The sequence below is a fragment of the Heterocephalus glaber genome, unplaced genomic scaffold, assembly GCF_053883595.1.
Source record: "Heterocephalus glaber isolate CG9 unplaced genomic scaffold, H.glaber_assembly_v1.0 deba00000936, whole genome shotgun sequence".
Classification (NCBI taxonomy): domain Eukaryota; kingdom Metazoa; phylum Chordata; class Mammalia; order Rodentia; family Bathyergidae; genus Heterocephalus; species Heterocephalus glaber.
Window position 1 is genome coordinate 2,187,211 of NW_028258172.1, and position 26,399 is coordinate 2,213,609.

The 26,399-nt window shown below is 34.5% G+C and overlaps 1 protein-coding gene across 1 annotated transcript in view; it reads right to left on the reverse strand.

The window, feature by feature from the left end:
- Faah2 (fatty acid amide hydrolase 2) overlaps positions 1-25,633 on the reverse strand; it is a 261,184-nt gene extending 235,551 nt beyond the window's left edge. The window contains exons 1-2 of the mRNA XM_004873576.3: positions 25,312-25,633; positions 18,498-18,580 (exon numbers count right to left, since the gene is read on the reverse strand). Coding sequence (XP_004873633.1) covers positions 18,498-18,580; positions 25,312-25,503 — 275 coding nt within the window. The 5' untranslated portion in view covers positions 25,504-25,633. The remainder of the gene's footprint in view (positions 1-18,497; positions 18,581-25,311) is intronic.
- Between the last annotated feature and the right edge of the window lie 766 nt (positions 25,634-26,399).

Here is a 26,399-nt window from a genome sequence, read left to right on the forward strand (position 1 = left end):
TGCATACAAGGTCAACACTGAAAAATCAATAACCTTCTTCTACACGAACAACAGACTCACTGAGAGAGAAATTGGGAAAACAATTCCTTTCACAATAGCATTCAAAAAATTGAAATACCTAGGAATCGATCTCACAAAAGATGTAAAAGACCTCTACTTTATAAACTATAGTACTCTGAAAAAATAGATTGAAGAGAATATTAGAAAATGAAAAGACATCGCTTGTTCCTGGTTAGGAAGAACCAATATAGTGAAAATGGTCATACTTCCAAAACTGTTATAGAGATTCAATGCATTCCCAATTAAAATCACAACAGCATACTTCACATAACTATAGAAAAAAATCCAAAAATTCATTTGGAACCAGAAAAGACCCAGAATAGCAAAAGCAATTCTATGCAATAAAGACAAGGCAGGGGGGTATCAGAGTCCCAAACTTGAAACTGTACTGCAAAGCAACTGTGATAAAAACGGCATGGTACTGGCAAAGGAATAGACCCAAGAATCAATGGAATAGATTAAAAGATACAGAAACAACTCCAGACATACTCAGTCATCTCATCTTTGACAAAGGAGCCAAATATCCTCACTGGAGAAAAGACAACCTCTTTAATAAATGGTGCTGGAAAAACTGGATCTCAACTTGTCAAAGAATAAAATTAGACCCATATCTTTCACTGTGCACTAAAGTAAAATCAAAATGGTTCAAAGATCTAAATATTAAAACTGAAACACTAAACCTACTGGAAGATAGAACAGGTAGAACTCTTGAAGACATTGGCATAGGAAACAACTTTATGAACAAAGCTCCAGTAGCATGGGAACCAGCTCAAAGAATAAACAACTGGGATCTCATCTTATTAAAAAGCTTCTGCACAAAGAGAGAAACCACCAGCAGAGTGAAAAGGCCATGTAGAATGTGGGAAAAACTTTTCACCAGCTGTTCCTCAAAGGACTACTATCTAGAATACATAAAGAACTTTAAAAAATCAGACCCCCCAAATTTAAACACCCAGTCCAAAACAGCCTTCTGAAATGAATAGACATTTCTCAGATGAAGAAGTAGAAGCAGCAAATGAAAATGAAAAAATGTTCAACACCACTGGTAATTCAAGAGATGCAAATGAAAACAACTCTGATTCCACCTCACTCCAGAAAAAATGGCTGCTATCAAGAAATCAATCAACAACAAATTCTGGCAGGGCTATGGGGAAAAAGAAACCCCGCTCCAAAGTTGGTGGGAGTGTAGATTGGTGCAACCACCATGGAAATCATTGTGGAGATTCCTCAAAAAACTAGGATTAGAGGTCTCATTTGAGCTAGATGTTCCCCTGCTGGGTATCTTCCCAAAGGATTTAAAAGAATCGTACCACGGCAATGTATGCACACCCATGTTTATAGCAGCACAGTTTGTAATAGCTAAATCTCAGAAACAGCCCAAATGCCCCTCAACTGGTGACTGGATAAAGAAGATTTTTTTATATATAAAATGGAGTACTACTCAGCCATAAAGAATGAGAAACTAGAGACATTTATAGCTAAATGGATGCACATTGAGGCCATACTCTTAAGTGAAATAAATAGGACACACGTGTGTAAATACTGAATAGTTTCTCTGGTGTGAGAAACTACAAGAATAAGTAGAACCAAAATATATACTAGATAATGTAAAATAGGAAGAATAGTTCCAAAAAGGAAGAGGAACTAGAGAGGGGGGTATGGGAAAGGAAAAAGGGGAAGGAAAAAAATAGGAGAAGAGAAGGAAAAAATGGAAACAAAGTTTTTGTAAATAGAGGGAGCTGGAGGGGTGAAAGGGAAGGAAATGGAATGGGGAAAAACAAGAACCTAGATATATCATGTACAAGTACAATTTTCCAATGAGGAATGTGGTCAAAATGTACACCTAAAATGTAACAATAAACTTAATGAAGTGAAAAAGGAAAGTTAATAGTAATTGGTAAAATTAAGAGAAGAAAAACAAATGAGAAAACAAATGAAAAATCAAGAAAATAATGAAACACAGAACAAATTTCAAGCAAAAAAGAATAATAGAAAAAGTAAAAAGCAAGCAAGCAACCAACCTGAGAAAGAAACACAGAAATGAGCTCCAAAAATTCCTGTTTGTTTGGGTAAGAAGTTTGTTTCCTGGGCCTGTAGTATTAGAATCCACCATGTAGAAGGAAGGGACAATGAGGCACAACTAGATCCTATTTTGTGTCTATACCTAGCTTTTTTGTATGTCTGCTGAATGCTGCTCCATCTTTCCTGCAAGGTGGAGTCAACCAGTGATGTGGTTGTTGCTATTGGGTTGTAGTCACTTCAGCAGCACATAGTGTTTGTGCCCCACTGTCTCCCAAGTTGCTGCTATCTCCATATAATTTTACAGCCTCTGGGCTTGTGAAGTGCCCTACTTGGGATGTGGCACATCTGTGATCAAATTGGCAGATGAGGAAGGCAGAGAGTACCAACCTCTGTGCTAGGGGATGGGGAGGAGTACTCAAATAGTCTACTAGACTTAATACAACATATTCTGACCCAGCTGTCTCTGAAAATCACACATAACTATCATGGTTTATCACAACAGAGGACAAAAAATACTGAGTCCTTCCCAGAGTGAGCTCACCACTACTTAAATTTTCAGGGAATTTATGACTAACCCACCCCATTCTGAGGCTCTCTATTGTGGCCATCTCCTACTCAGTTATTGTGGTAAGCTGTCACCAGAAACACCTAAGTGTAGTTATTCTCTGACTTTTAATTCTCAAACTAGTTCAGTCTTAGGCAACTCATCCCTTCCCAAAATGCACCTTGATTGATATCTCTAAACATGGTGAGGGCTGCACTGGATTTCTTTTCCAACTCTAGACAGCTATGTAGAAGAAGTTACATTCAGAATTAAATTCTCACTCTATTTGCATATTACAATAACCATGGAATTTGGGGGGAGGGCTTAAGCTGCAGGTTTGTTGTTTTTCCCTAGATTTGCTGTACCTTTCACTGAACATAGTGATTTGTTTATTTCTTTCTTCTTTGATATCTTCAACCATTTTAACTTATTTTTTTAGTTCTTTGCCTGTGATTTTCTCTTCATTTCCCAAAATAACAGCTACTGGAGAGTTGAGAGTTTTTGTGACATCTTTTTATCTTGTTTTCTCATATTTCAATTGTGCTGGGGATTGAAGATCAGTTAGGGTAGAAATATTTTGTACTTACTGTGGACTTATTTTAGTTATTGTATATTTCCTTGTGATGTAACTTGGCTTTGGTTATATTCCAATGTTTATGCACCTATTCAACCTACTTAGTGTAATAGGATCAGTCTCAGTCACTGTGTTGCAAGGAGAGAATCACTACTCATTATATCAGCATATTTAGAAATAACCATATATCAGTTATAAGATTTAAAACTTTTAAAAACAATTTTACCCCTTTTTTCAGTAATCCAAAAGACTGTGATATAAATATTGATGACAACTAGACTGGAATGTACATTAAGAGGGAAGAAAAAATGGAATTTTGAGAGGAAAATATAAGTCCAGAAAGAAGCAAAGAAAAAAAGGAGGTAACCATATATGAAAGAAAAGATAGAATTTTGATGATGTTATTTTTATAACTGAAGTGGATAACTGCTGGTGAGGAGGTTTGAGAGGTTATTTCAAGGGGAAGGAAAAAGGAGGATGAGGAAAGTGGAGAATAAGGAATGCTGTAAGTAGGTCAGAACCAATATCAATAGAAACCTTGTGTTTGAATCCTCCACACACAATTTTTTGGTGAGAGTTAACCTGACATGACCATGAATGATACTACATATATTAGAGGAATGATTAGTCCTTACTCTCCATTTTATATGTAAAAAAGACTCTCCTAAGAAAGTAGAGGAAAATCACTACACACATACATAAAAATAGATGTAAAGATTCCTCTTAGTTCTATTTATATTTGCAGTCAGAATATAATCAATGTGCTCTTCCTCTGTGTTCACAAGTAGAGAAACTGACTTGTAGCAGTTGTGTGGGCTGAGCTTTAGTACTCCGCGGTTGAGTCCAGAATATTTGATGTGTCCACTGGTGCTTGAGCTGCTTCTCCTCTCATGATTTGCTCTCTTGCCTGCCAGTGAGTGATGAGGCTCCGGGTCTGGATTAGGCTGAGGGTCCTCTCATTTTCTCTTCAGAATGTGCTCTACTTTGTTTCAGTTGTACTCCTGTGGACATCTGCCAGGAGGCTTTTGTGCCTCTTTCTTATGAGAGACAGTTTCAATTGTGTGAGAGGGCACAGCTTGACTCATCAACTACCCAGTCTTCCAAAGGGCGTTCTTGCTCTCTGACCCTTTTCTCTTTGATAATCACTGCACCTGGCTATGTTTGCTCTTTCTATATGACTCTGGGTGAATATGCCATTAAAAACCCTCTGATCATGATGCGTCTCTTTGGCTCCAGCTATCTGCTTGCATCAAACTCTTTGTTTGCACTCCATGAAGAGTCTATCCAGCCTGTGGACTCTGTAGTGTCTAGGACACAGAGATCTACAGGTTTTGGCTTGCATAGGCACAAACTGTGATGTCAGCAGAGTTGGTGGGCAGGATATTCTACAGGCACAAAGCTTACTCCTGTTTGAGGGAATAATGGGACAGTACTTACTTTGGCTCTGCTCCACTGTCTTTTCTCCTCTACAGATCACACCCATTGAAACTGCTGCCTGCCCCTGTGACTCATTGAGTTACAGATATTTCAATGCCTGTTTCTTTTTTTTCCAGTAATAAATCTTTACTGATATATTTTAACAAAATAATATTTAAAAAACAAAAAACTCCACATGTAAACAAGAATGTACATAAAGTTAGATAGCATTATTATGTACATCTAAGAATCCGAACATGTTCTGGGTTAACATTCCATAATCCAGTGCAATGTTTTTCATTCATCATTGCTTAGGGCAATTGAGAAATCTTTCAGACTATCAATAATGAATCCTAATTTATAATGATAAAATGGCTTATGAATTCTCAACTAAATGGCCTATTCCCCACCATCAATTTATATGTCATGTGTAAATATGTCCTAAAATGTAGTTAACTTTGTCAATATCAGTCTAAAATGTCCATCATTCCAAATTAAGCATGTTACATATATTTGATCTCCTCCAAGGTTTTTATGATAGGATGATCCAGAACTCATGTATCAAAACAGCATCATCTTTCAAAGCTCACCTAATTCCAAATTTTATTGCTAACTAATGTAGCACTCCATCATTTTCTCTTTGCTCTCTCTATACATAAAATACCATAGCAACATTACCTAAAATATATTACTAACACAGTAATACATATTTAGGCAGTAATTTTTGACAAAACTGTAGTTTACTTACCAAAAAATGTTAAACTTTACATAAAAGTGTAGGTCAAGTATTCTCATGGTAGTAGTATTTAAAAGTGATGGATTCAATTTAGAGTTCAATATATGAATTAATAGAATGCTAAATTAAATAGAAATTAAGTTATAGTTGATATGGGGAAAAATCTCAGTTCTTGGAAAAAAGATCAAAATACACTATTTTATTATAATAAATGTCATTAATTCAGTCTCTTCTTTGCTAATTAAATTCACTTCTATAAGATGTACAAGATAGCAAGAATAGTTGTGAGTGATCTCAATCTTTGTTTAAAACTAATTTTTTTCTGCCAGTTAAGGTAATTTAAAGATGTTCACATTATGTTTGTGCTATGTAAGGCAGGTGCCAAGCACATTTTGAAATGTAATAACTTACCAACTAGAATTTTCCCCAAAGGAAAAAAAAAACAGAAAAGAAAAACTAACAACAGTTTTTAAGACAGATGTTTAAATAGTACTGTTCTTTTAGATCATTTAAATATAATTTGGCAGCTGAACAATCTATGGTCAGAAAATATAATTGTTTACAAAGGCCAACCAACAGATACAGAATTAGTGATATGTTTTTATTATTTTTACAATCTTTTTATGTTGGTGCCTAATGGCATTTAACAAGAATTTTGTATTCATTGTGAAAAGATTTAGAATATGGACTAACACTAAATAAAAGATACAATTTCTCTATGCCATGCAGAAAAGAGGTCAACTTTTTACACATCACCACTCCTAAATAGTTCGAATTAAAATTCAAACTATTTCTATTTGTATATCATTGCCATTCTTTGGCAAACAATTCAAAAAGCCATGGGATAGGAAACAACTGTTCATTTATGGTCTTCATTTTTCAAAATAAATGTGTTTTAGAAAATGAATATGCACTGTGCTTGTGTTACTTTAAATAATTATAAGTACCCCAAAATATGATGACTTTTTTGACTAATCTACTCCTAAGGTTTTGAATTGCTGTTCATTCCCTTCATTGGAGATTGAAGCCATTGAAGTAGAGGCAGGTGGTAAGCTTCAGGCAGCTGACAGAGTTTTGGCCATTTTTCCAGAGATTTTTTTTTTTAAGTTAATTTTATTGTTATATTTTAGGTATACAATATAATGACATTCATCATTGGAAATTTGTACCTTTACATAATCTCAGTTCTTATTTTTTCCCCATTCCCCTGCCCTCCCTTCAACTCTTCCAGCCCTCCCTATTTACAAAGATTTTGTTTCCATTTTTTCATTTTCTCATATTAATTCCATTCCCTTCTTTCCTTTCCCCAATCCTCCCACTTCTTTTTCCGCATTGGACCTTTTCTTCCCATTTCACAGTATCTACTATGACTTTTGATCCTTATTTATAATTTCAGTTTCTCACACTAGAGAAATAATTTGGTATTTACACATGTTTTTCCTATTTATTTCACTTAAGAGTATGGCCTCATATGAAAAATGTTCAACATCACTGATCATTCGAGAGATGCAAATGAAAACAATGCTGAGATTCCACCTCAGCCCAGAAAGAATGACTGCTATCATGAAATCAACCAATAACAAATGCTGGCAGGGCTGTGGGGAAAGAGGAACCCTACTCCACTGCTGGTGGGAGTGCAGACTGGTGCAACCACTGTGGAAATAAGTATGGAGATACCTCAAAGAACTAGTACTGGGAGTCCCATTTGACCTAGCTATTCCCCTGCTGGGTATCTTCCCCAAAGAATTAAAAGAATCATACCACAGTGACATATGTGTACTCATGTTCATAGCAGCACAGTTTATAATAGCTAAAACGTGGAAACAGCCCAAGTGCCCATCAACTGGAGACTGGATAAAGAAAATGTGGTGGTTTTTTTTCATAAAATGGAGTACTACTCAGCCATAAAGAATGAGAAATTAGAGACATTTATAGCTAAATAGATGCACATTGGGGAGATTTCAATTCCAATTTCATCAAGAACTTGACTTACAACACCTTAGCTTTCTTCATCATTACAGCCATCAAAGATGTCATCAAGTGTGTCATTGATCATTTCTTCAGTCATTTCCATTTTCATGTTTTCCTTCTGAAAATCTGCATTGTTTGTAATGTCTTTTGTGGATCCATCTTCTTGTTCACTGCCTGCATTGTCTTTGCTTTAATAGACATTGCTCCAGCCATCTGCATCCACGAATTCATCACCTTTGTTTGTGTAGACATAGAAGTCACTTTTGAACTTACTGCAAACGTTTTTGTTGTCTGTTCTACAGATGTACCAGCTGTTTGGCTAAAACCCTCCAAGCTTCTTTATTACCAGTCTTAGCCATTTTCTTAATTTTTAATTCCAGGTGTTTTCCTTGTTTCTCTAAAGCTGCTCAATCTCTGATTATAGCTTTCTGTGTACCTCGTAACTCTTGATTCTGTTCCTTTATTCCATCATCTATGGTTTTCTTCTTGAAGAGAGATTCTATAGTCAGGGACCATGCCCAGGTTGCCTGGCTTGGCCCAGTCCAGCCTGAGATGGGAAAGGAGAAGAGGGAAAGGATAGGCTTTTAAGGGCTTCAAGGGGGCAGAGAGGATCTTCAATGCCTATTTCTAAAACCCTAACAAATACGATGACCTTATTTTTTCTCTTCCAAGGGCCAGCCAGCATTAACTCATTCACTGCCTTCCAAATGATCCTCTGGAGTTTGATTCTCTAGCATCCTAATCTCCAAATATCTTGCATGCTGGGCTACTGTTCCCAGTGAAAAGGGAGTTAGAATAGGTGCTCAATGGATAGTATTTGCTGGCTGGACCCTGAATCAACAGATTGATCACGGATGTTGCACATGAATTTTTCTTTCAGGAGGTTAGATCTTTACCCAGTATGGTATGTTCTCTGCACCTGGGTGTAATAAATTTCAGGATCAAGAGTTGCCCCTGATCCTCTTTCTAAATACTCCTGATACTTGAATTCATCTGGTGAGCTTTTTTTTACAAATTGACTTTCCATATTTAAGTCTTCAATTGCAGCCCACTTCCAAGTACTTATACTTCCCATTGTCCATCTTCTGAGTGTCTCATAAATTCCACTGTCTCCATTTAGTAATGATGAGTCTTTTATTGCTCTGCAAGGCCCATTTACAACTTTCTGAATTAACAACAGGGGCCAGGCAGCACACTTCTCAAAAATCTACTAGCTCTAAAAATATCTTTTTTGAGTGTCTAGGTTCTGATAATCCCAATCTCTTCCTTTTATTCACTCAGTTCTAGGGATGGTAAATGTTTCCTGAAGCTATTGCCTTCATGATCACCCAAAGTTGGAGATATTAACTTTTTTTTTTAAATAGAACAGTTTCTCACTGCTGATTGATACAGGATTATCAGGAATTCAATGTACTGTGGGATCTCAAAAAAATCATACACAAGCTGAGATGATTAGATAAAGTGAAATTGAGACATGAACTGAGTTTTAAAAATTAAGTGAATTAGCCCAGGCATGCCCACCAGCCTCCAGTTTGGCCATGCATGTGGGTAGAGCATGCACGGGCTGAGTGTGCCCTGCTCAGTCTGGTTCGCTCTGCCCAGTTTCAACCAGGAGACTGAGCCACTACTTGGATCCACACTACAGAGGCACATTGTCCTGAGCTACACAAGTGAACAACAGAGAGAGGGCCTCTCTCAGGTTTATTGATGAAAACTGAAGCCCACTGGAAAAGAGAAGAGAATCTCTGTCATAAAGGCATACCAGAACACCGTGCTTGTTGTCCTTCCTGGTATAATGAAAATGAGAAAGCCTCAGAGCCACTAAAGACTCAAAACCAAAAGTCTAGCTATATCTGGAAGACACCTCTGAGAAGCAATCATTCCATAAGTGTTCTAAATACATCAATAAAGATATTTACAATAAGGAGCTTCAAAGTATCAACCCAGGAATTAAACCAAGGACAGTACCAAAAACAAAAATGAGAAGACATTTAAGTAAGGCACAAACTCAGACTTCCACCCCACAAAAGGCAGATTCTGGAGGAAAGGAGGTGGAAAAGTCTGATAATCAACCACCTGGACACCCTGAACTGATAGCACAGGACATAACAAAACAGATGAATGAGGCTCTAGAAAAATTCAAAGCAGAAACAATCTCCCATATAATTTCAGAGATGGTGAACAGAGTGAAAGACATAATTAGAGGCTCTAGAACAGAAACAGATAAAAAAAAATAGGTGAGCTCAGAAACATGCTGGAAGTCATGAATGCCAGCACAAGAAAGAAATGGCAACCATGATCACCCAACATAAGAAAGAAATGAAATCCATGAAACAGATTCAAACAGATATTCAGGATATTAAAAACTCCATTGAAAACATGCAGAGGAGATTAAGGGAATCTGAAGACAGGATATCAGATATAGAAGACAGTATTGCGGTGAAGGACCATGAAAACAGAGATCTCTTCAAAACAGTAAGGGACCATGAGAAATCAATCCAGCAGCTGCTAGATGATGCAAAGAAGAATAACATAAGACTGAGAGGAGACCATAAAAAAACAGAAGAAAATACAATTGACGTAAAGAATAGTGTTCACAGAAGTAATATTAGAAAACTTCAGAGACAAAGGTAAAGAATTGGACATATGGAAAAGTGAGGCATATAGAACTCAAACTAGCCATGATCAAAAAAATCTACACCTAGGCATATAATTGTTATGATCCCAGGAACCCAACAGAAGCACAAAATCCTACAAGCAGTTAGAGAAATGAAACAAATCACCTACAAAGGAAAGCCCATCAGAATCACAGCAGACTTCTCAAAACAAAACCTCAAATCAAAGAGAGCCTGGAGTGAAGTATTTCAAGCCCTAAAAGAAAATAACTCCAACCTACACTGTTGTATCGTGTAAAATTATCTTTCAAATTTGAGGGGGGAAATTAGATACTTCCACAATAAAGAACACCTGAGATATTTCACGAACACCAAACCAGCACTCCAAGCAATTCTAAGCAATATCCTAGAAAAAGACAATGAAGGGCACAACTCCATGAGGCCCAACAGAAGGAAGCCACCAGGCAAGGGAAGAACCCAAAGGGAAATTGGGAAAAAATAAGAAATAAAAGAGTCAACAACAGTAAAACATCATGACAAGGATGAGTCAATATCTACCAATTTTAACTTTCAATGTTAATGGCCTCAATTCACCAATTAAAAGAAATAGACTGACAGAATGGATTAAGAAGCAAAATCCAGCAATATGTGGTATACAAGAAACATACATAATTCAAAAAAAACTCATAGACTGAAAATAAAAGGACGAAAAACAGTTCTCCACGCCACAGGAACCCAGAAAAAAGCAGGGGTAGTTACCTTATTTGCAGACAAATTAGATTTCAAACCAAAACTAATTAAGAGAGACAAAGCTGGTCACTACATCCTTGTGAAGGGAACAGTCAAAGAGGAAGAAATGACAATCCTAAATATAAATGCACCAAATACGAATGCCCACAACTATAGAAAACAAATATTAATGGACATGAAAAATGAAATAAGCACTAATCCAATTGTAGTGGGGGACTTCAATACCTGACTATCACATATAGACAGATCATCTAGACGAAAAATTAACAATGAAATTTTAGAACTGCACAAAGCTTTTGAACAAATGGACTTAATACATGTTTACATAATGTTCCACCCCACAAAATCAGAATACACATTCTTTTCAGCTGCACATGGGTCATTCTCCAAAATAGACCACATGATAGCTCATAGGACATGTCTAAGTAAATACAAAAGAATTGAAGTTACCCCCTGTATATTATCAGACCATACTGCAATAAAATTGGAGGTCTATAACATAAGAAACCGCAAAACTCCCACAAACAAATGGAAATTGAATAACACCCTCCTGAACAACCAATGGGTCACAGGGGAAATTAAAGAAGAAATTAGACTATTTCTACAAGTAAATGATAATGCCTGTACAACATACAGGAATCTATGGACACAATGCAACAGTTATACATGGGAAATTCATACCAGTGAATGCTCATATTAGGAAAACAGGGAGAACTCAAATAAACAACCAAATGCTGAACCTTAAACTCCCAGAAAAAGAAGAGCATAACAAACCAAAAACTCAGACAAGAAAGGAAATTATAAACACTAGAGAAGAAATCAATGCAATGGAGACTAAGAGAATGATACAAAAAATTAATGAATCAAAGAATTGGTTTTTTGAAAGAATAAATAAAATCAATAAACCTTTAGCCAACCTTATCAAAGAAAGGGAAGAAAAGGTTCATATCCATGCAATTAAGAACAAAAAAGATAAAGTCACAACAGACCCAGCAGAAATAGAGAGGATCATCAATACCTTCTTTGAGAACCTGTACTCTAATAAAATGGAAAACAAAGAAGTAATGGACAGATTCCTAGATACATACAAATTGTAAAAGTTAAATGAAGAAGATATAGAAATTCTAAATACCCCAATTACAATGAGTGAAATTGAAAATATAATAAAAAATTTACCAACAAAGAAAAGCCCAGGTCCTGATGGCTTCACTGCTGATTTCTACAAGACATTTAAAGAAGAACTATCTATCATCATTACTCTTTAAACTCTTCAAAGAAATTGAAAGGGAAGCAAGGCTTCCAAATTCATTCCTGGAAGAAAGTGTTACTTTAATACCAAAACTGGGGAAAGACCCAACCAAAAAGAAAAAGAATTACAGACCAATCTCCCTAATGAACATTGATGCTAAAAATCCTCAACAAGATACTGGCAAACAGAATACAGAGGGTCATCAAGAAGATCATACACCCTGACCAAGTTGGATTTTTCCCAAGGATGAAAGGATGGTTTAACATTCAAAAATCAATAAATATAATACATTATATTAACAGAGTCAAGGGTAAAGACAATATGATCATCTCAAGAGACACAAAAAAGGCATTTGACAAAATCCAACACCCATTCATGATAAAAACGTTACAGAAAATTGGAATAAAAGGTCCTTATCTCAACCTGATTAAGGCTATTTATGAAAATCCAACAGCCAAAATCATACTATATGGTCAAAAACTGAAAACTTTCATGATAAAATCAGGAACAAGACAAGGATGCCCACTATCACCACTTCTGTTCAATATAGTTCTGGAAATATTAGCCACACCAATTAGAAATGAGAAAGAAATAAAAGGAATAAAGATAGGAAAGGAAGAAGTTAAACTGTCATTATTTGCTGATGAGAAGATACTTTACATAGAAGACCCAAAAAACTCAGTCAAAAGACTTCTAGACCTAATTGACATATTCATTAGAGTAGGTGGATATAAGGTCAACACTCAAAAAACAATAACCTTCTTATACACAAATAGCAGACTCACTGACAATGAAATTTGGGAAACAAATCCTTTTACAATTGCATCCAAAAAAATGAAATATCTAGGAATTAACCGAACAAAGGAAGCAAAAGCCCTCTGCACTGAAAAGTACAGCACTCTGAAAAAGGAGATCAAGGAAGTTATAAGAAAATTGAAAGACAGCTCTTGTTTCTGGGTAGAAAGAACCAATATAGTGAAAATGGCCATACTTCCAAAACTACTATATAGATTTAATCCAATGCCGATTGAAATTCCAACAATATACTTCACAGAACTAGAGAAAACAATCCAAAAATTCATTTGGAGCCAGAAGAGACCTAGAATAGCAAAAGCAATTCTAGGCAACAGAGACATGGCAGGGGGTATCACAATGACCAACTTGAAACTATACTACAAAGAAGCTACTGTAGTAAATACAGCATGGTGCTGGCAAAGAATCAGACCCGAGGATCAGTGGAATAGATTAGAAGATGCAGAAACAAGTTCAGACATACTCAGCCACCTCATCTTTGACAAAGGAGCCAACCACCTTCTTTGGAGGAAAGATAGCCTATTTAATAAATGGTGTTGGAAAAACTGGATTTCAACCTGCCAAAGATTTAAACTAGACTCATACCTATCACTATGCACTAAACAAAGATCAAAGTGGATTAAAGATCTAAATATTAAGACAGAAACACTAAACTTTCTGGAAGATAATTTAGGTAAAACTCTTGAAGACACTGGCATAGGAAAAGACTTTATGAACAAAACCTCAGTAGCACAGGAACTAGGACAAAGAATCAAAACCTGGGATCCCATCTTATTAAAAAGCTTCTGCACTGCAAGAGAAACCACCAACAGAGCTAACACACAACCTACAATGTGGGAAAAATATTTTAGCAGCTGTACCTCAGACAAAAAACTACTATCTAGAATATACAAAGAATTGAAAAAAAATCAGACCCCCCCCAATTCAAAGACCCAATTCAAAAATGGGCATCTGAAATGAACAGACATATCTCAGACAAAGAAGTAAAAGCAGCAAATAAATATATGAAAAAATGCTCAAAATCACTGGTCATTCGAGAGATGCAGATGAAAACAACACTGGAGATTCTATCTCACCCCAGAAAGAATAGCTGCTATCAAGATATCAACCAATAACAAATGCTGGTGGGAGTGTAAACTGGTGCAACCACTGTGGAAATCAGTATGGAGATACCTCAAAGAAGTAGGACTAGAGGTCCCATTTGACCCAGTTATTCCCCTGCTGAGTATCTTCCCCAAAGAATTAGAAGAATCATACCACAGTGATATATGTGCACTCATGTTCATAGCAGCACAGTTTGTAACAGCTAAAACTTGGAAACAGCCCAATTGCTCATCAACTGGAGACTGGATAAAGAAAATGTGGTGTTTTTTTAATAAAATGGAGTACTACTGAGCCATAAAGAAGGAGAAACTAGAGACATTTATAGTTAAATGGATGCATATTGAGGCTATACTCTTAAGTGAAATAAAGAGGACACACGTGTAAACACCGAATAGTTCCTCTAGTGTGAGAAACTGAAAGTGTAAATATGGATTAAAATGAATAATTGATAATTTGAATTAGGAAAAGGGCCAAAAGCGTAGGGGTGGTGGGAGGGGAAGGGTAAAGTAAAGGAGGAAAAGTAAAGAAAATTATGAAAAAAGAAAAAAATGGAAATGAAGTCTATGGAAATAGGGAAGGGTGGAGGGGGTGAAGGATGCACAGGTAATGGAGAAGAATAAGAGCTAAGATACATCACGTAAAGGTACAAGCACACAATGATAAATGTAAATGTATTGTATACCTAAAATGTACCAATAAAAGAATTTTTTTAAAAATTAAGGGAATTAAATAAGAGATGGACAAGGGAAGAGTTTTCCAAGCAGAAGAAAGAACATATGTAAAGTCATGTGGAAAAAATTGACCACAATGTATCCAAGGAAATGGAGTAGTTCTGTGTGGTTGGAAAGATAGGTCATGACAGAACAGAGAAATTTAACATGACAGAATGAAAAGCTAGTAAAACTTGTTAACTAATTAGATTTACATAATAGATTTGGTAAAGAAAGAAGGCGGAGTCTTGCTTGTGCGGGTGAGTGGAAGAACTGGTTTGGGAAGAAGGTAACAGAGTTTTAAATATTTTATCATTAGTCAGTTGAAATTAGAAGCATTGGAAGTGTAGGTAAATGCTAGAGCACTTGCCCAGCATGTGATGACCTCAGTTCAATTATTAACACACAGACACACACCAACACACACAGTTAAGAACAAGCAGAATTAGAGTCCATGTTTCATTGTAAAATTTCCTAGCTTTGTGATTTTAATTACTGAACTATCCTTATAGTACTTTTGCCAAACAAATGAGGATAACAGGATAACTCCATTCATTGAGCTCCTGTTATAGTAGCAACTATAACAATGAGATAGTTCTGAGTGATATAAAGTCTTGTACTAGGTGCTTTACACAAAATTTCATTTGATAGCAATATTTTAAATTTTAATTAAATACAAACATTATTATTGGGACAATTAGGCCTTTTGGGATCTAATTAATGGAGGGAAGATTAAAAGAACTGATGTCACACATAACATGAATAAATTTCACAAAATTACTTCTGAGTACTCTGACCTAGAAACAGCTGTCTTCTCTCTAAATATTTAATCCCTAAAAATACTGTCCTTCCCTGCTTCTCCATTGACCCACAAGCAGCCTCTTCATACTTATTTGTAACCTACCCTTATTATTTTCAACAATGACAGCTTATTTGCTGTTATATGTTAATTTGTATCCCTATAAAAAGCAATTTCTGCAACTATAGATAGCCCTCATCATGATTCCCGTTCCTTCATAAAAAGCAAAAAAACCTGTAAATAACAATTTCCCCTGTTCAAGGCTGTACTCTGTTCAAAAAGGTACACTCAAAGTTACATCCCAGGTAAAATTTGGCTTATGCAAAATAAAAACAGGCAAGCAAGAAGAAATCTTTGGAAAATAAACACTCCAGACATTTTCATTACTTCGCATTAGATGTCTGTATATCACAGCTCTATCACCCTAGAAAACTAAGATAAGTTCTCTAAGCTAAACTTTTTATAAAATGGAAGAATTGTAGTATTTTTGAGATGTCCAATGAGAAAAATATATGTAAATATTTATAAATTAGTATGACACAAATCCATTTGATGTAATAGTTATATTTCATAAAATAATTTAAAAGTTTATACTTTCATAATAATGTTTACTTTGTTTTATTTAATTAGCAATAACCATTTATGTTAAGTGATATTACTTTTAAATTTTAAAGTCTTTATAACACACATTGTTATGGTTTGTGTCTAGATGTCCCCTCAGTGCTCACTTTGACAGCACATATACTAAAATTACATGTTCCTTAAAAGCCTCATGCAGTCACGCAGCTTTTTCAGAGATGGATAAATCTAGAATGTGTGAAGCTGGGATTAAGGGTGTGTGATTACTAAATCAGTCCACTGATTGGTTTGGCACTGCCCTAATGCCAGTAGTCTGGATAAGATAAAAGGGGCAAAAAGATGCTGTTAAGGTTCCTTGTTGGTTTTGCTACTGCGTGGGCACCATGAAGTGTTTCCCTTCTGCAACTCTCCTCTACTATATGCCACTCTGCCTAGGAGCCAGCCGATTATGGACTGAGACCTCTACAAACTGAGTTTTCCTCACTTAACATTTTACTGTTGGGTATTTTGTCTCAGCAATGAGGTAAAGGTAACTATGAAACATATTAATTCTACATATTAATGGGACGCAGTGTGCTATTACCATACATGCATAGAGCATGCACTGATCATGTGCAACTACCCTTTTTCCCTTCCCACCCATCCCCCTAGAAACTTTTGTAATAATATAAAGCTTCAATTTAAATGATTGATTTAAGTTTAAGTGATTCAATTTTAGTGAATATATTACTTAACCAAAGAATTAATATGAAAACAGGAAAAACACATTCCAAAAGTGATATACAAATGACTGATACCTAATAAATGCCATCTTATGTTATGGTGTGCAAAGAACTGAGTTAATCATCAGATAGTATGCCACAGAACAATTAATTTAAGTGTTGGCTCTCTAATACATCAGAGCTGCTTAGAAAGATTTCAGCAACTGATAGAAGTCACAGAAAGTTTACCTATAGAAAATATCATTCTAAAATTTATATAAAACCAGAAGAGACCCAGAGTAGCCAAAGTAATCCTGAGTAAAAACAGCAAATCAGGAGACATGCTGAACAATGGAATAGAATTGAGGATACAGAAAAATATCTCATGCTCTTTGAGCCAATTGATATTTGACAATGTGGCCAAAATTTTACGGTGGAAAAAAGATAGCCTTATTGTAAAAATGGTGACGGTTATCCACATGCAGGAGAATAGACACACATCTCTTAAATTGTACAAAAATCAAATAAAAATAAATCAAAGGCCTAGATATAAAAGCTGAAATATTGGAAGATAAAATAGGTAATACTCTTGAACATAGGCATAGTCAAGGGTTTTTAGAACACAAATCCATTACATAAGAAATTAATTCTATTAATCAACAAATTGGGTTATATCAAATTACACATATTCTGCACAGCAAAGGAAACAATTTTCTTTTCTTTTTCTTTTTGTTTTTTGTTTTGGTGCCAGGGATCAAACTTGGGTCCTTGTGCTTGTGAGGCAGGAGGCGGAACCACTGAGCTAAATCCCTGGCCCAGGAAACATTTTTTCAACAGAAAGAAGAGACAACCTACAGAATGGGCAAAGATTTTGCCCGCTACACCTTGGACAAAGCACTAATATCTGGAATATATAAAAAACGTAAAAAATTAGATCCCCCAAATAAAAAACTCAATAAAAAATGGACCACTAAAATGAATACACATTTATCAAAAGAAGAAATACAAATGACCAATAAGTATATGAAACTATATGTTCACTATCTTTATCCATCTGAGGCCACTAAAAATGAATATCATCAAACACTAAATAAACAACAAGTGTTGGTGAGGTTGTGGGGAAAAATGAAGTAAATGAGTAAAATAATTCAGATGCAGAAAGTTAAATATACTATTATTTCTTTTACATGAGAAATTTTAAAAGTAAATAAAGAGCAAAATGAAAGAAAGAGATGGTAGGAAATGAGGTAGATTCTGCAGTGATGTCAAGATCTGGGGAAGAAGGTACAAGAGATATCAGGGAAGGGTGCCAGGGGAGTAAAAATGATCATGTTTTGATATGTATATATACCAGTTCCCCAAGATGAATATAATTATTGTATATCACAAATATATTAATAATAAATAAAATGTGAAAAAGAAAATAAGATCTCTCACACTATAAGTAAATATACATTTTAAAGTTTGTGTTCCTGTGAGGAGCTGAGGTATATTTCTCCTGCTCGAGTCATTACCAAATATTAATTCAATAAGCATTTAATGATACATACTATGTTTCAGTCCTTGTTTTGGATGTTAGATATACAAAAATCAACGAAATTTACTTATTGCCATTAAGGATTTTACAGTCAATGAAGGACTGTGTGGAATATATATATATATATATATATATATATGCATAACTGTTTAACAAGGGCTGGAAGTACTGAATAAGAAATCAGAGCAGGGCTCATAAGAAATCAAAGGAAGAGGGCTGAGGAAGACAAGTCCAGGAAGCATGCTAAGGTATTCTAACCACAGAAGCAAAATTTGAAAAACCCTCAGAAATGACTCCTTAAGTGTGGAAATGCTCACCTGTACTTGACAATTCCATTGATCATTAAGTTTACATCCTTGATTCTGTTGATATAAGCTTGGACAACATCTATACATTTCACCTGCAAAATACAATAATTTACTCAGCTAGCATTTATTTATTGGTCAATTCATCCATTCAACAAGTATTTACTGAAAGCCTCCTATGTAGATGAATAATTTTTTAGTCAAAACCTTTAGTGAATTATCCAGTCCAGTCTCCCGTGAGACATCATATGAGGGTGAGAGAATAAAAATGTCTGCTTAAATGTAAGAATTTAGCAATATCCTGTAATCATTCCTATTCCAAATAATGAATAAGAATAATAAACAAACTCACCTCTAAGTAAACACAAGTTGGAAGTCAGAGATATTATGGATATCTATTGAACTAGCAATTTATTTAGTTCTAGTAAATAGCCAGTATGGAAATGAGTACTATATTGTAATAGCCTAAAAATTAGAATTATACATCATCTCTGAAAGATTCAACAGTTGGTGAGTAGAGACATAATGACATATTACAGTAAGGTTCCCAGATAAAATATAGAAGACTAAGCTAAATTTGAATTTCAGATGTGTAACAATTATTATAAGTATATTCCAAGTATTTCATTGGGCTAATTATACTAGAAACTATATATTCTTATCTGAGATTTGAATTTAATTGAATATATTGTACTTTTATTTGTTAAATTTGACAACCTTACACCAAGGGTTGTAATTTAAAGGTGTGAATAGGCAAAAAAGTGAGTAAAACATTCTGGGGGCAAATTATTGCTTAATTGTAAAATACAATTAAATAATTTAATGATACTTTTTTCGACATGAAATAATAGGCATTAGGAAATTACAAAGCAAAGTAGAACTCTCAAATTCAGAAGATAGCAAGTAAATGAAAAGAAATTAGATAAGAAAGATGTAAGAAGCAAGATAAAGCATAATAAGTACGAACATTATATCATATGGAAGGATGTAAACCAATTACTTCATAGTGTGTGTTAAGGCATAAATTTCCTTGTTAGATGACAGGGAGATTAAATAATTAAATTTGGTTTAAAGAAAACAAAGCTCAACTCTATATGGCTTATGAGAAATTCATTTTAAACAAAGAAACAATGAAAGCTTTAAAATAATGAAAGTTGGCAAATATATGCTTGGTAATGTGAACAACAGGAAAACAGGGGTGTTACTATTGATATCAGATAAAGTTAATTTGAAAATTATATATGAAATTATATAGCTCATAAGGTATTATATAAGTAATATACCATTTTGAAGTAAAAAGAAAGCAAATGTATAAAACATAAACTCAAATAGGAATATAAAAAGCACTTGATCAGAAATACAAGAACAGGAATAGACAATATAGGTCTCTTCAAAATCAATAGACCAAATAGTTGAAAATAAATGTATATCCAGGAATTTAATATACAGCTAACATGCTAAAATACATACAGAGTCTTTACTTCATCAAAGGCAAACATAATCTGTATTCATAAATCACTGAAAAATTCACAAAGAAAAATTTACATTTCAATGGTTTTATAAACAGGTTAGGTCAACTGGGTAATGTATCATAATCCAGTAATACTAGGAACTCAATACAAATAGGTGATTTCAAAAGGTTCTACTAGTTCAAAAGAATCTTCCATGTAATCAATGAGTATAGTAGGTAAACATTAAGAATAAAAAGAAGATATAACCATAGATATAGGATAGATTGAAAGTATTAAAACAAAACATTACGTACACCACTTTTTTGGGGGCTAATGACTAGTCCTTTAGAATTGTGCACCTAATAAGTTATTAGTAAATATGTTTAAATGCATGCATAAGTAATAATTTCAACTACCATAAAACTATACTGTAGTCTGCTGCACACATAGCTGTGATATAAAGAGCCTGGGGTGTCCAGCTGAGTTTTAGAATATAGGCACCCTACCAATGTACACCACTCTATAATTCTTCAAAAGCTCCACCTATTACCTAAGCTTGTAGCAAGTAAGGGGGTAAAAAAAGGTATTAGAAGGAGTAACACACAAAATTGCCATTTGTTTAAAACCTAATTGCCAAAAATTTTATATGTGTTATGTAATTAAATACTCCTAGCAACATAAGTGATATCCCTGTGTTATAAATAAAGGCTGTTGAAGCTCATTTAGGTCATGTAGCTTAAGCAAAATCACACAACTGAACCTGGATATATGTTTGCTTTTTTTCAAATGAATCCTGCTGTCATAGAGAAATAAAAGAATACATAAATGTTTAGAAAAGTCAAGTAAGTATAAATGATTTCTCTTTCTCACTCTGTCTCTGTCTCTGTCTCTGTTTCTCTCTCTCTCTCTCTCTCTCTCTCTCTCCTCTTCAACTCTGTGTACCTCTCTTTCTCTCTTTGGTCTCTCCTCTTCCTTCACATAAAAAGAATCATTATATTCATTGTTATATTCCTTATATTTTTTACCAGCTAGCACAATTCAGAAATTTTATATAACAGTTCCTGTAGATTTATTTCATACTTATTAATGACCGTATGACTCATTAATAAATCATGACTGGGTACTCATCAATGACTATTGATGACTATTTGATCAGAAGAAAGGAGAAAATATTGATATTTGTATTATTTAAAATTAGACAATAATTCTAATATCTTCATTAAATATTATGTTTATTATAAATAACAAGAGGAAACATGTTCTTAAAAGTCTAAAAAAAATTGATACATTATTACTAACTATATTCACCCTACTATGTATTAGGACACCGAGACTTATTCTTCCTATCAAACTATAACTTTTTACATATTGATTAACTTCTGCCATCTTCCTCTACCATCTCACACCATGTCCCATAAACATGTACAATTATTAACTGTCAATTATAAATAAAATTTTAATAATCATACAAGTCCCTTTCTACCCCTAAATCCTAACACCCTCCAGCATCAACATTATCTGCATTTTGTGCTTCTTTTCAGCAACATATACTGTAAAAAGATAACACATTAAATAGAGACAAAAGATATTACATTTTCATACAAATAATAGCACAGTATAAACTATTTGGCTCTTTTTTTTTCACTCAAAATACATCTTACAACTCATTCTGTATCTATCACATGAAGAAACACCTTATCATTTTAATTGTTGATAATATTGAATGTGTAGACGTCTTGTACCATATTTAATAAGGGCTCCGATTTCCCTTTATAAGCATTTGTTTTGACAAAAACATAGAGGATATCCTCATATGGATGCCATTAGATGATTTGCAATTGGAACTTTTGTCTTCAAAACATCATCAAACTTTGGAATCACAAACAAAATCAGTCTTCCAAGTGTACAAAGACAATGATCATGCTGTTAATGGTGGTGAATGCAAGCTGGTACTTTTTTGTGTCAGTCTTAGATGCCAACTGAGACTTTAAAGTTTCAGAAGAAATAGTGTTATCCTGAATCCTGAATAATGAGCAATCATAAGGAGACACAAAACCAAGTATAAAGACAGTAGACACTGAGTTACAAGGATGTGATTGTTCAGAGAGTTAAATATCAGGAAACATTACTCTTCCATTAAGTTTAACAAAAAAATAAATCAGATTTATCTAGTTCTATGACTTCCCAACTTTATGGCATTAGACAAGTTATTATACAACTTTCAACTTTGCTTTCCTATAATAACTCTAAATATACTATGAAAGCATTATTTTTAAGAGTTTTAAACACAACAATCATTTAATTCCCACAACAATCCTATAATATAGATTATGTCCTAAGTACACTTACTTATGAGATAGAGTGTGTAAGCTTCTTGGGGAAAAGCAAAAGCAAATGACCTAAATTGATACAGTTTAAAGTTCTAATTTGTGAAGAATACAAATACAAATTTTAAAATGAAGAAATATATCAAAGTTTTTATCCAATTTACACAGTTTTCCATGATATTTGTAGATCATGGAATTGATTGTTTTATTACAAGTGCATATGCATACGTATAAGTGTGTATTATAAGCATCTGTGTAAATGCAGATAATAAGAATGGGTTTGAGTAAATCAAAGGTAAGTAGCAGGGAGTAAGGTGCACAACCAAATTTCCCAAAGAGATGGTATTTTCCTTTTTTATACTGAGAGATAGATGATCATCTATAACGTTAGTTAACTTTTGGTGAATATGTGCTAAGTATTTTAGAAAATAGGTACTATTTTATTCCATTTTACAGTCAAGCAATTTGGGGCCCCAAGAATTAGTCACTTTCTCAATTTCTGACACTTAAGAGAAAGATAAATGTGAATCTTTGATCTTTAGAAGGATAAGGAAAACAGACTAAATGGATTTGTCATTTTGCAGAAATATTAAAAAAATTAAGATCACAAGTTCCATTTTGATAGCAAAGTCAGGAGAAAATGAAAATACTTAATTTTTCTGAAGAAGGTCTTAAATCAAGCTGAAGATACAAATAGTTTAGACTTTTCCTGTATCTAGTGTACAAGAATTACCACTTGATGTATTCTGAAAACAAATGATAACATCCAAATGTATATGGGCAACTTTTGAGTCAGTATAGTTTATCGGAGTTAACACAGTTTAAATAAGTAATACTGTTAATTCTTTTCCTTCTTAATCTTAATTTCTTGCTATTTATTATGAGAATTGCAGATAAAATACTCAAAATTCTTCCTACATAGTAGGCCCTCTTTAAATAAGAGCTGGTATCAGTCCATCTGTAATTCTAGAATTGACCAAAGATTCAGCAGGTATCACTCAGTATTACATAAGGAATAGATCAAATCATCATTTTATTTCACAATGGCTTTCTCTCAGGTCTTATCAATGATATTGGAAAAAAATCAGCTTTCTTAAATAGTGCTATAGAGCAGAATTTCTCAACCTTGGCACTACTAACAACTTGAGCCAGATAATTCATTGTTATAGAAAGGGCTGCCCTGTGCATTGGAGCATGTTTTGCAGCATCCCTGGTCCTTTCCCAATAGTGACAATAAAAATTGTCCTTGGACATTGTTATATGTATCCTGAAGGCCAAAACTGCCACTTGAGAACCATTTCTCTAGAGAAATGAAGAAATTATAAAAGACGAGAGGCACAACCTTGGAGGGACTAGTATAAATAAAACATTGTATTCCCTCTTCTCCCCTTCAGAATACTTTTATATAAAGTATATTTAGATAAACTCTTATCATGGGCAGGCATGAACATATTAATAATTGCTATAATTACCCAAAACCTGATGATAGTAATATAAAGACTACTATGACAGGTAGTGTTTTAAGTGCTTTACATATATGCACTCATTTAGTCCTCATAATAACTCCATAAAAGAGATTCAAGAACCTAGAATCAAGTGTATTTTAATGGGATATCAGAGGCATACAAGAATAAGCAATGTTTTAAAGATCACACACAACCCAAGTAGTTTGGCTCCAGAGTTCATTCCTTCTAGTCACTACACCACCCAACTTACTATGTGCCAGAGGCTTAACGTGTTATTTGTAATAGCTATGGCAAAACTTACACAAGGTCACATAGCTATAAAAAGACAGACCAAAATTCAGAAACTATTATCTATCTACTATTAGCAAAACCATGCATGAATGGAAAGTAGTAGAGAGAAAGTATAGGAATAAGGCATGTTATAACATTAAAAGGTAATTAGGAGTATGAAAATCTTTATTCCTTCATGCAATCAAAGATGCATACTGAGATATTAAGAAAGTATTTATTGTATATCTACTCTTTGTCATACATTATACTAAATTCTGTGAACAAATCAATGAGGAAAAACAGATGAAGCAATAGAGACAAGAGGTGAATAAACAATGAATACTAGACTATAGCCCAAGATCTCTAGGAAATCCACCATTCATATGGCGGAAATAGATAATAGTTAACCCAGTAGAGCTCTAGAGACCAACTGTTTGAGCTACTTAAACCTTTGAATTCAGAATCTCCATAAATTTTTGTGTATTCATTTAAGTCATTTTACCTCAGTTTCTTCATGTAGATACTGTATTAACAATATAAATGCCTCAGTGACACAGATTACCCATCGCAACATTTATTTTTCTATATTTGACATATACTATACACTAAACAAATTGTAACCAAAGCAAATGTTATTCTAGACCAATTCTATACTAATTGTTATTCTTTAGTATCATTCTTTTAAATGAAAAAGAAAATCTCCAGCCAGAAAGCTGCAGGTAGATCTGAGGAAGTAGAGGGGAAGGGAGAGTAAAATATAAAGAAAGGGGGACAGACCTTTAATAGCCAAGAATCAGTTTGAAAACCTGCTCCTGACTAACATTTGCACAATTTTTATGCACAAATTGGACAAATGGACAGAAGAACTATGAGGGGGTGCCAAAATAATCGAACTGATATCTATTTCAAATGCCCTCTATATGAGGAAGCATATTAAATTTCCCAGAAGTCTTCTTTCATCCCAAATAAATGTCTCTGTTTTGTCACTCTAGGAGAAGGTGGAAAAGAAAGTCAAGAAGGGAATGGAATTAATATGAGAAAATGAAAAAGTGGAAACATCTTTGTAAATAGGGAGGGGTGGAGTGGTTGAAGGGAGGGAAGGGGAATGGGAAAAAAGTAAAAATCAAGATATATTATGTAAAAGTACAAATCTCCAATGATGAATATCATTATATTGTATACCTAAAATGTACCAATAAAATTAATTTTAAAAAAGGAAAGTCAATTCAATCATGTTACCATCTCCACCACCACTAACTTCCTGGGAGTTACCCTCCACCCTTTTCAAAATCAGCTTTTCTCATATGCTCACCTTCCTCTGTCGAATCATTTTGGCCAATTGTACCCCGGAGAGCAGGAGCAATGGTTCAGTCACTGGCCCCGTGGTCTTTGAGTCAAATTTGTGGCTGCCAAAAGCACGAGCAGCTTGGCCTATTAAGCCTATGAGAAAACCTATTGCTCTCAAGAAGAGCAACTGGAATCTGACAGTGACCGGTGGTGCCATGCTGCCTGGATTCCTCAGGGTCTTAGCGCTTGATGGTTGCCTGAGCCTTAAGTAAATGAGAAGAATAGACTCAGCAAAGGTGTATTTAGGAATCCTTTGTTTTACAAGTCCAGTATCTACCCACAATTCCCAAGGAGCTTGTTTGTCATAACCTGCTGGGCTCCTAGCCAGAGATCAAGGGTGGAGTTGAAGCCTTCCCAGCAGCTGCCTGTGTGCAGTGCAACCTGTGGTTAATGCTGGAGCAACCTAATCCAGAAAGTGAGAAGTAAAAATGAACACTGGCTTTAGAGCTCTCTAGCTGTTACTGTATGGCCTTAGACAATTTATACTATTTTACTCAGTTTGCTTATATAATATATAGGAATAATTGCTTCTATATCAAATACTTATGATAAACACTAGGAAACAAATCAGAGCACTTAACAAAAGTCCTGACAAATATTATTAGTAATTATGATTTATTTCAGATACACCTGTGAAAAAAGCGTTATAAGTTTACCTTTGTATGTAAACATTTCATATGCTCACCAAAGCACTAAATGACAAGTATATACATCTTATCCACATGCATATTGCTTAATCCTTGTAAGAACATTAACAGATAGTACCAAGTATCAAATCCTCAACCCATATCTCTCTCTTAAACTTCAGACACTTGAAATCCAATGTCAACTTGACATCTCTATGTGAATATTTCCTAGATTCTTAAAAATCAATGTGTCCAAATTTAATTTATCTCCAAATTTGCTGCTCCTCTGTGTTTACAAATGGCATCTTCATCCACCCAGTCAGTCATGCAAAAATCTGGGAACCATCTCAGTTTCTTCTTTTGCTCAAATCCTCACAAATAACCACCATGTACAGACAATGCTTTTTCTTCCAAGTCAGCATAGTTC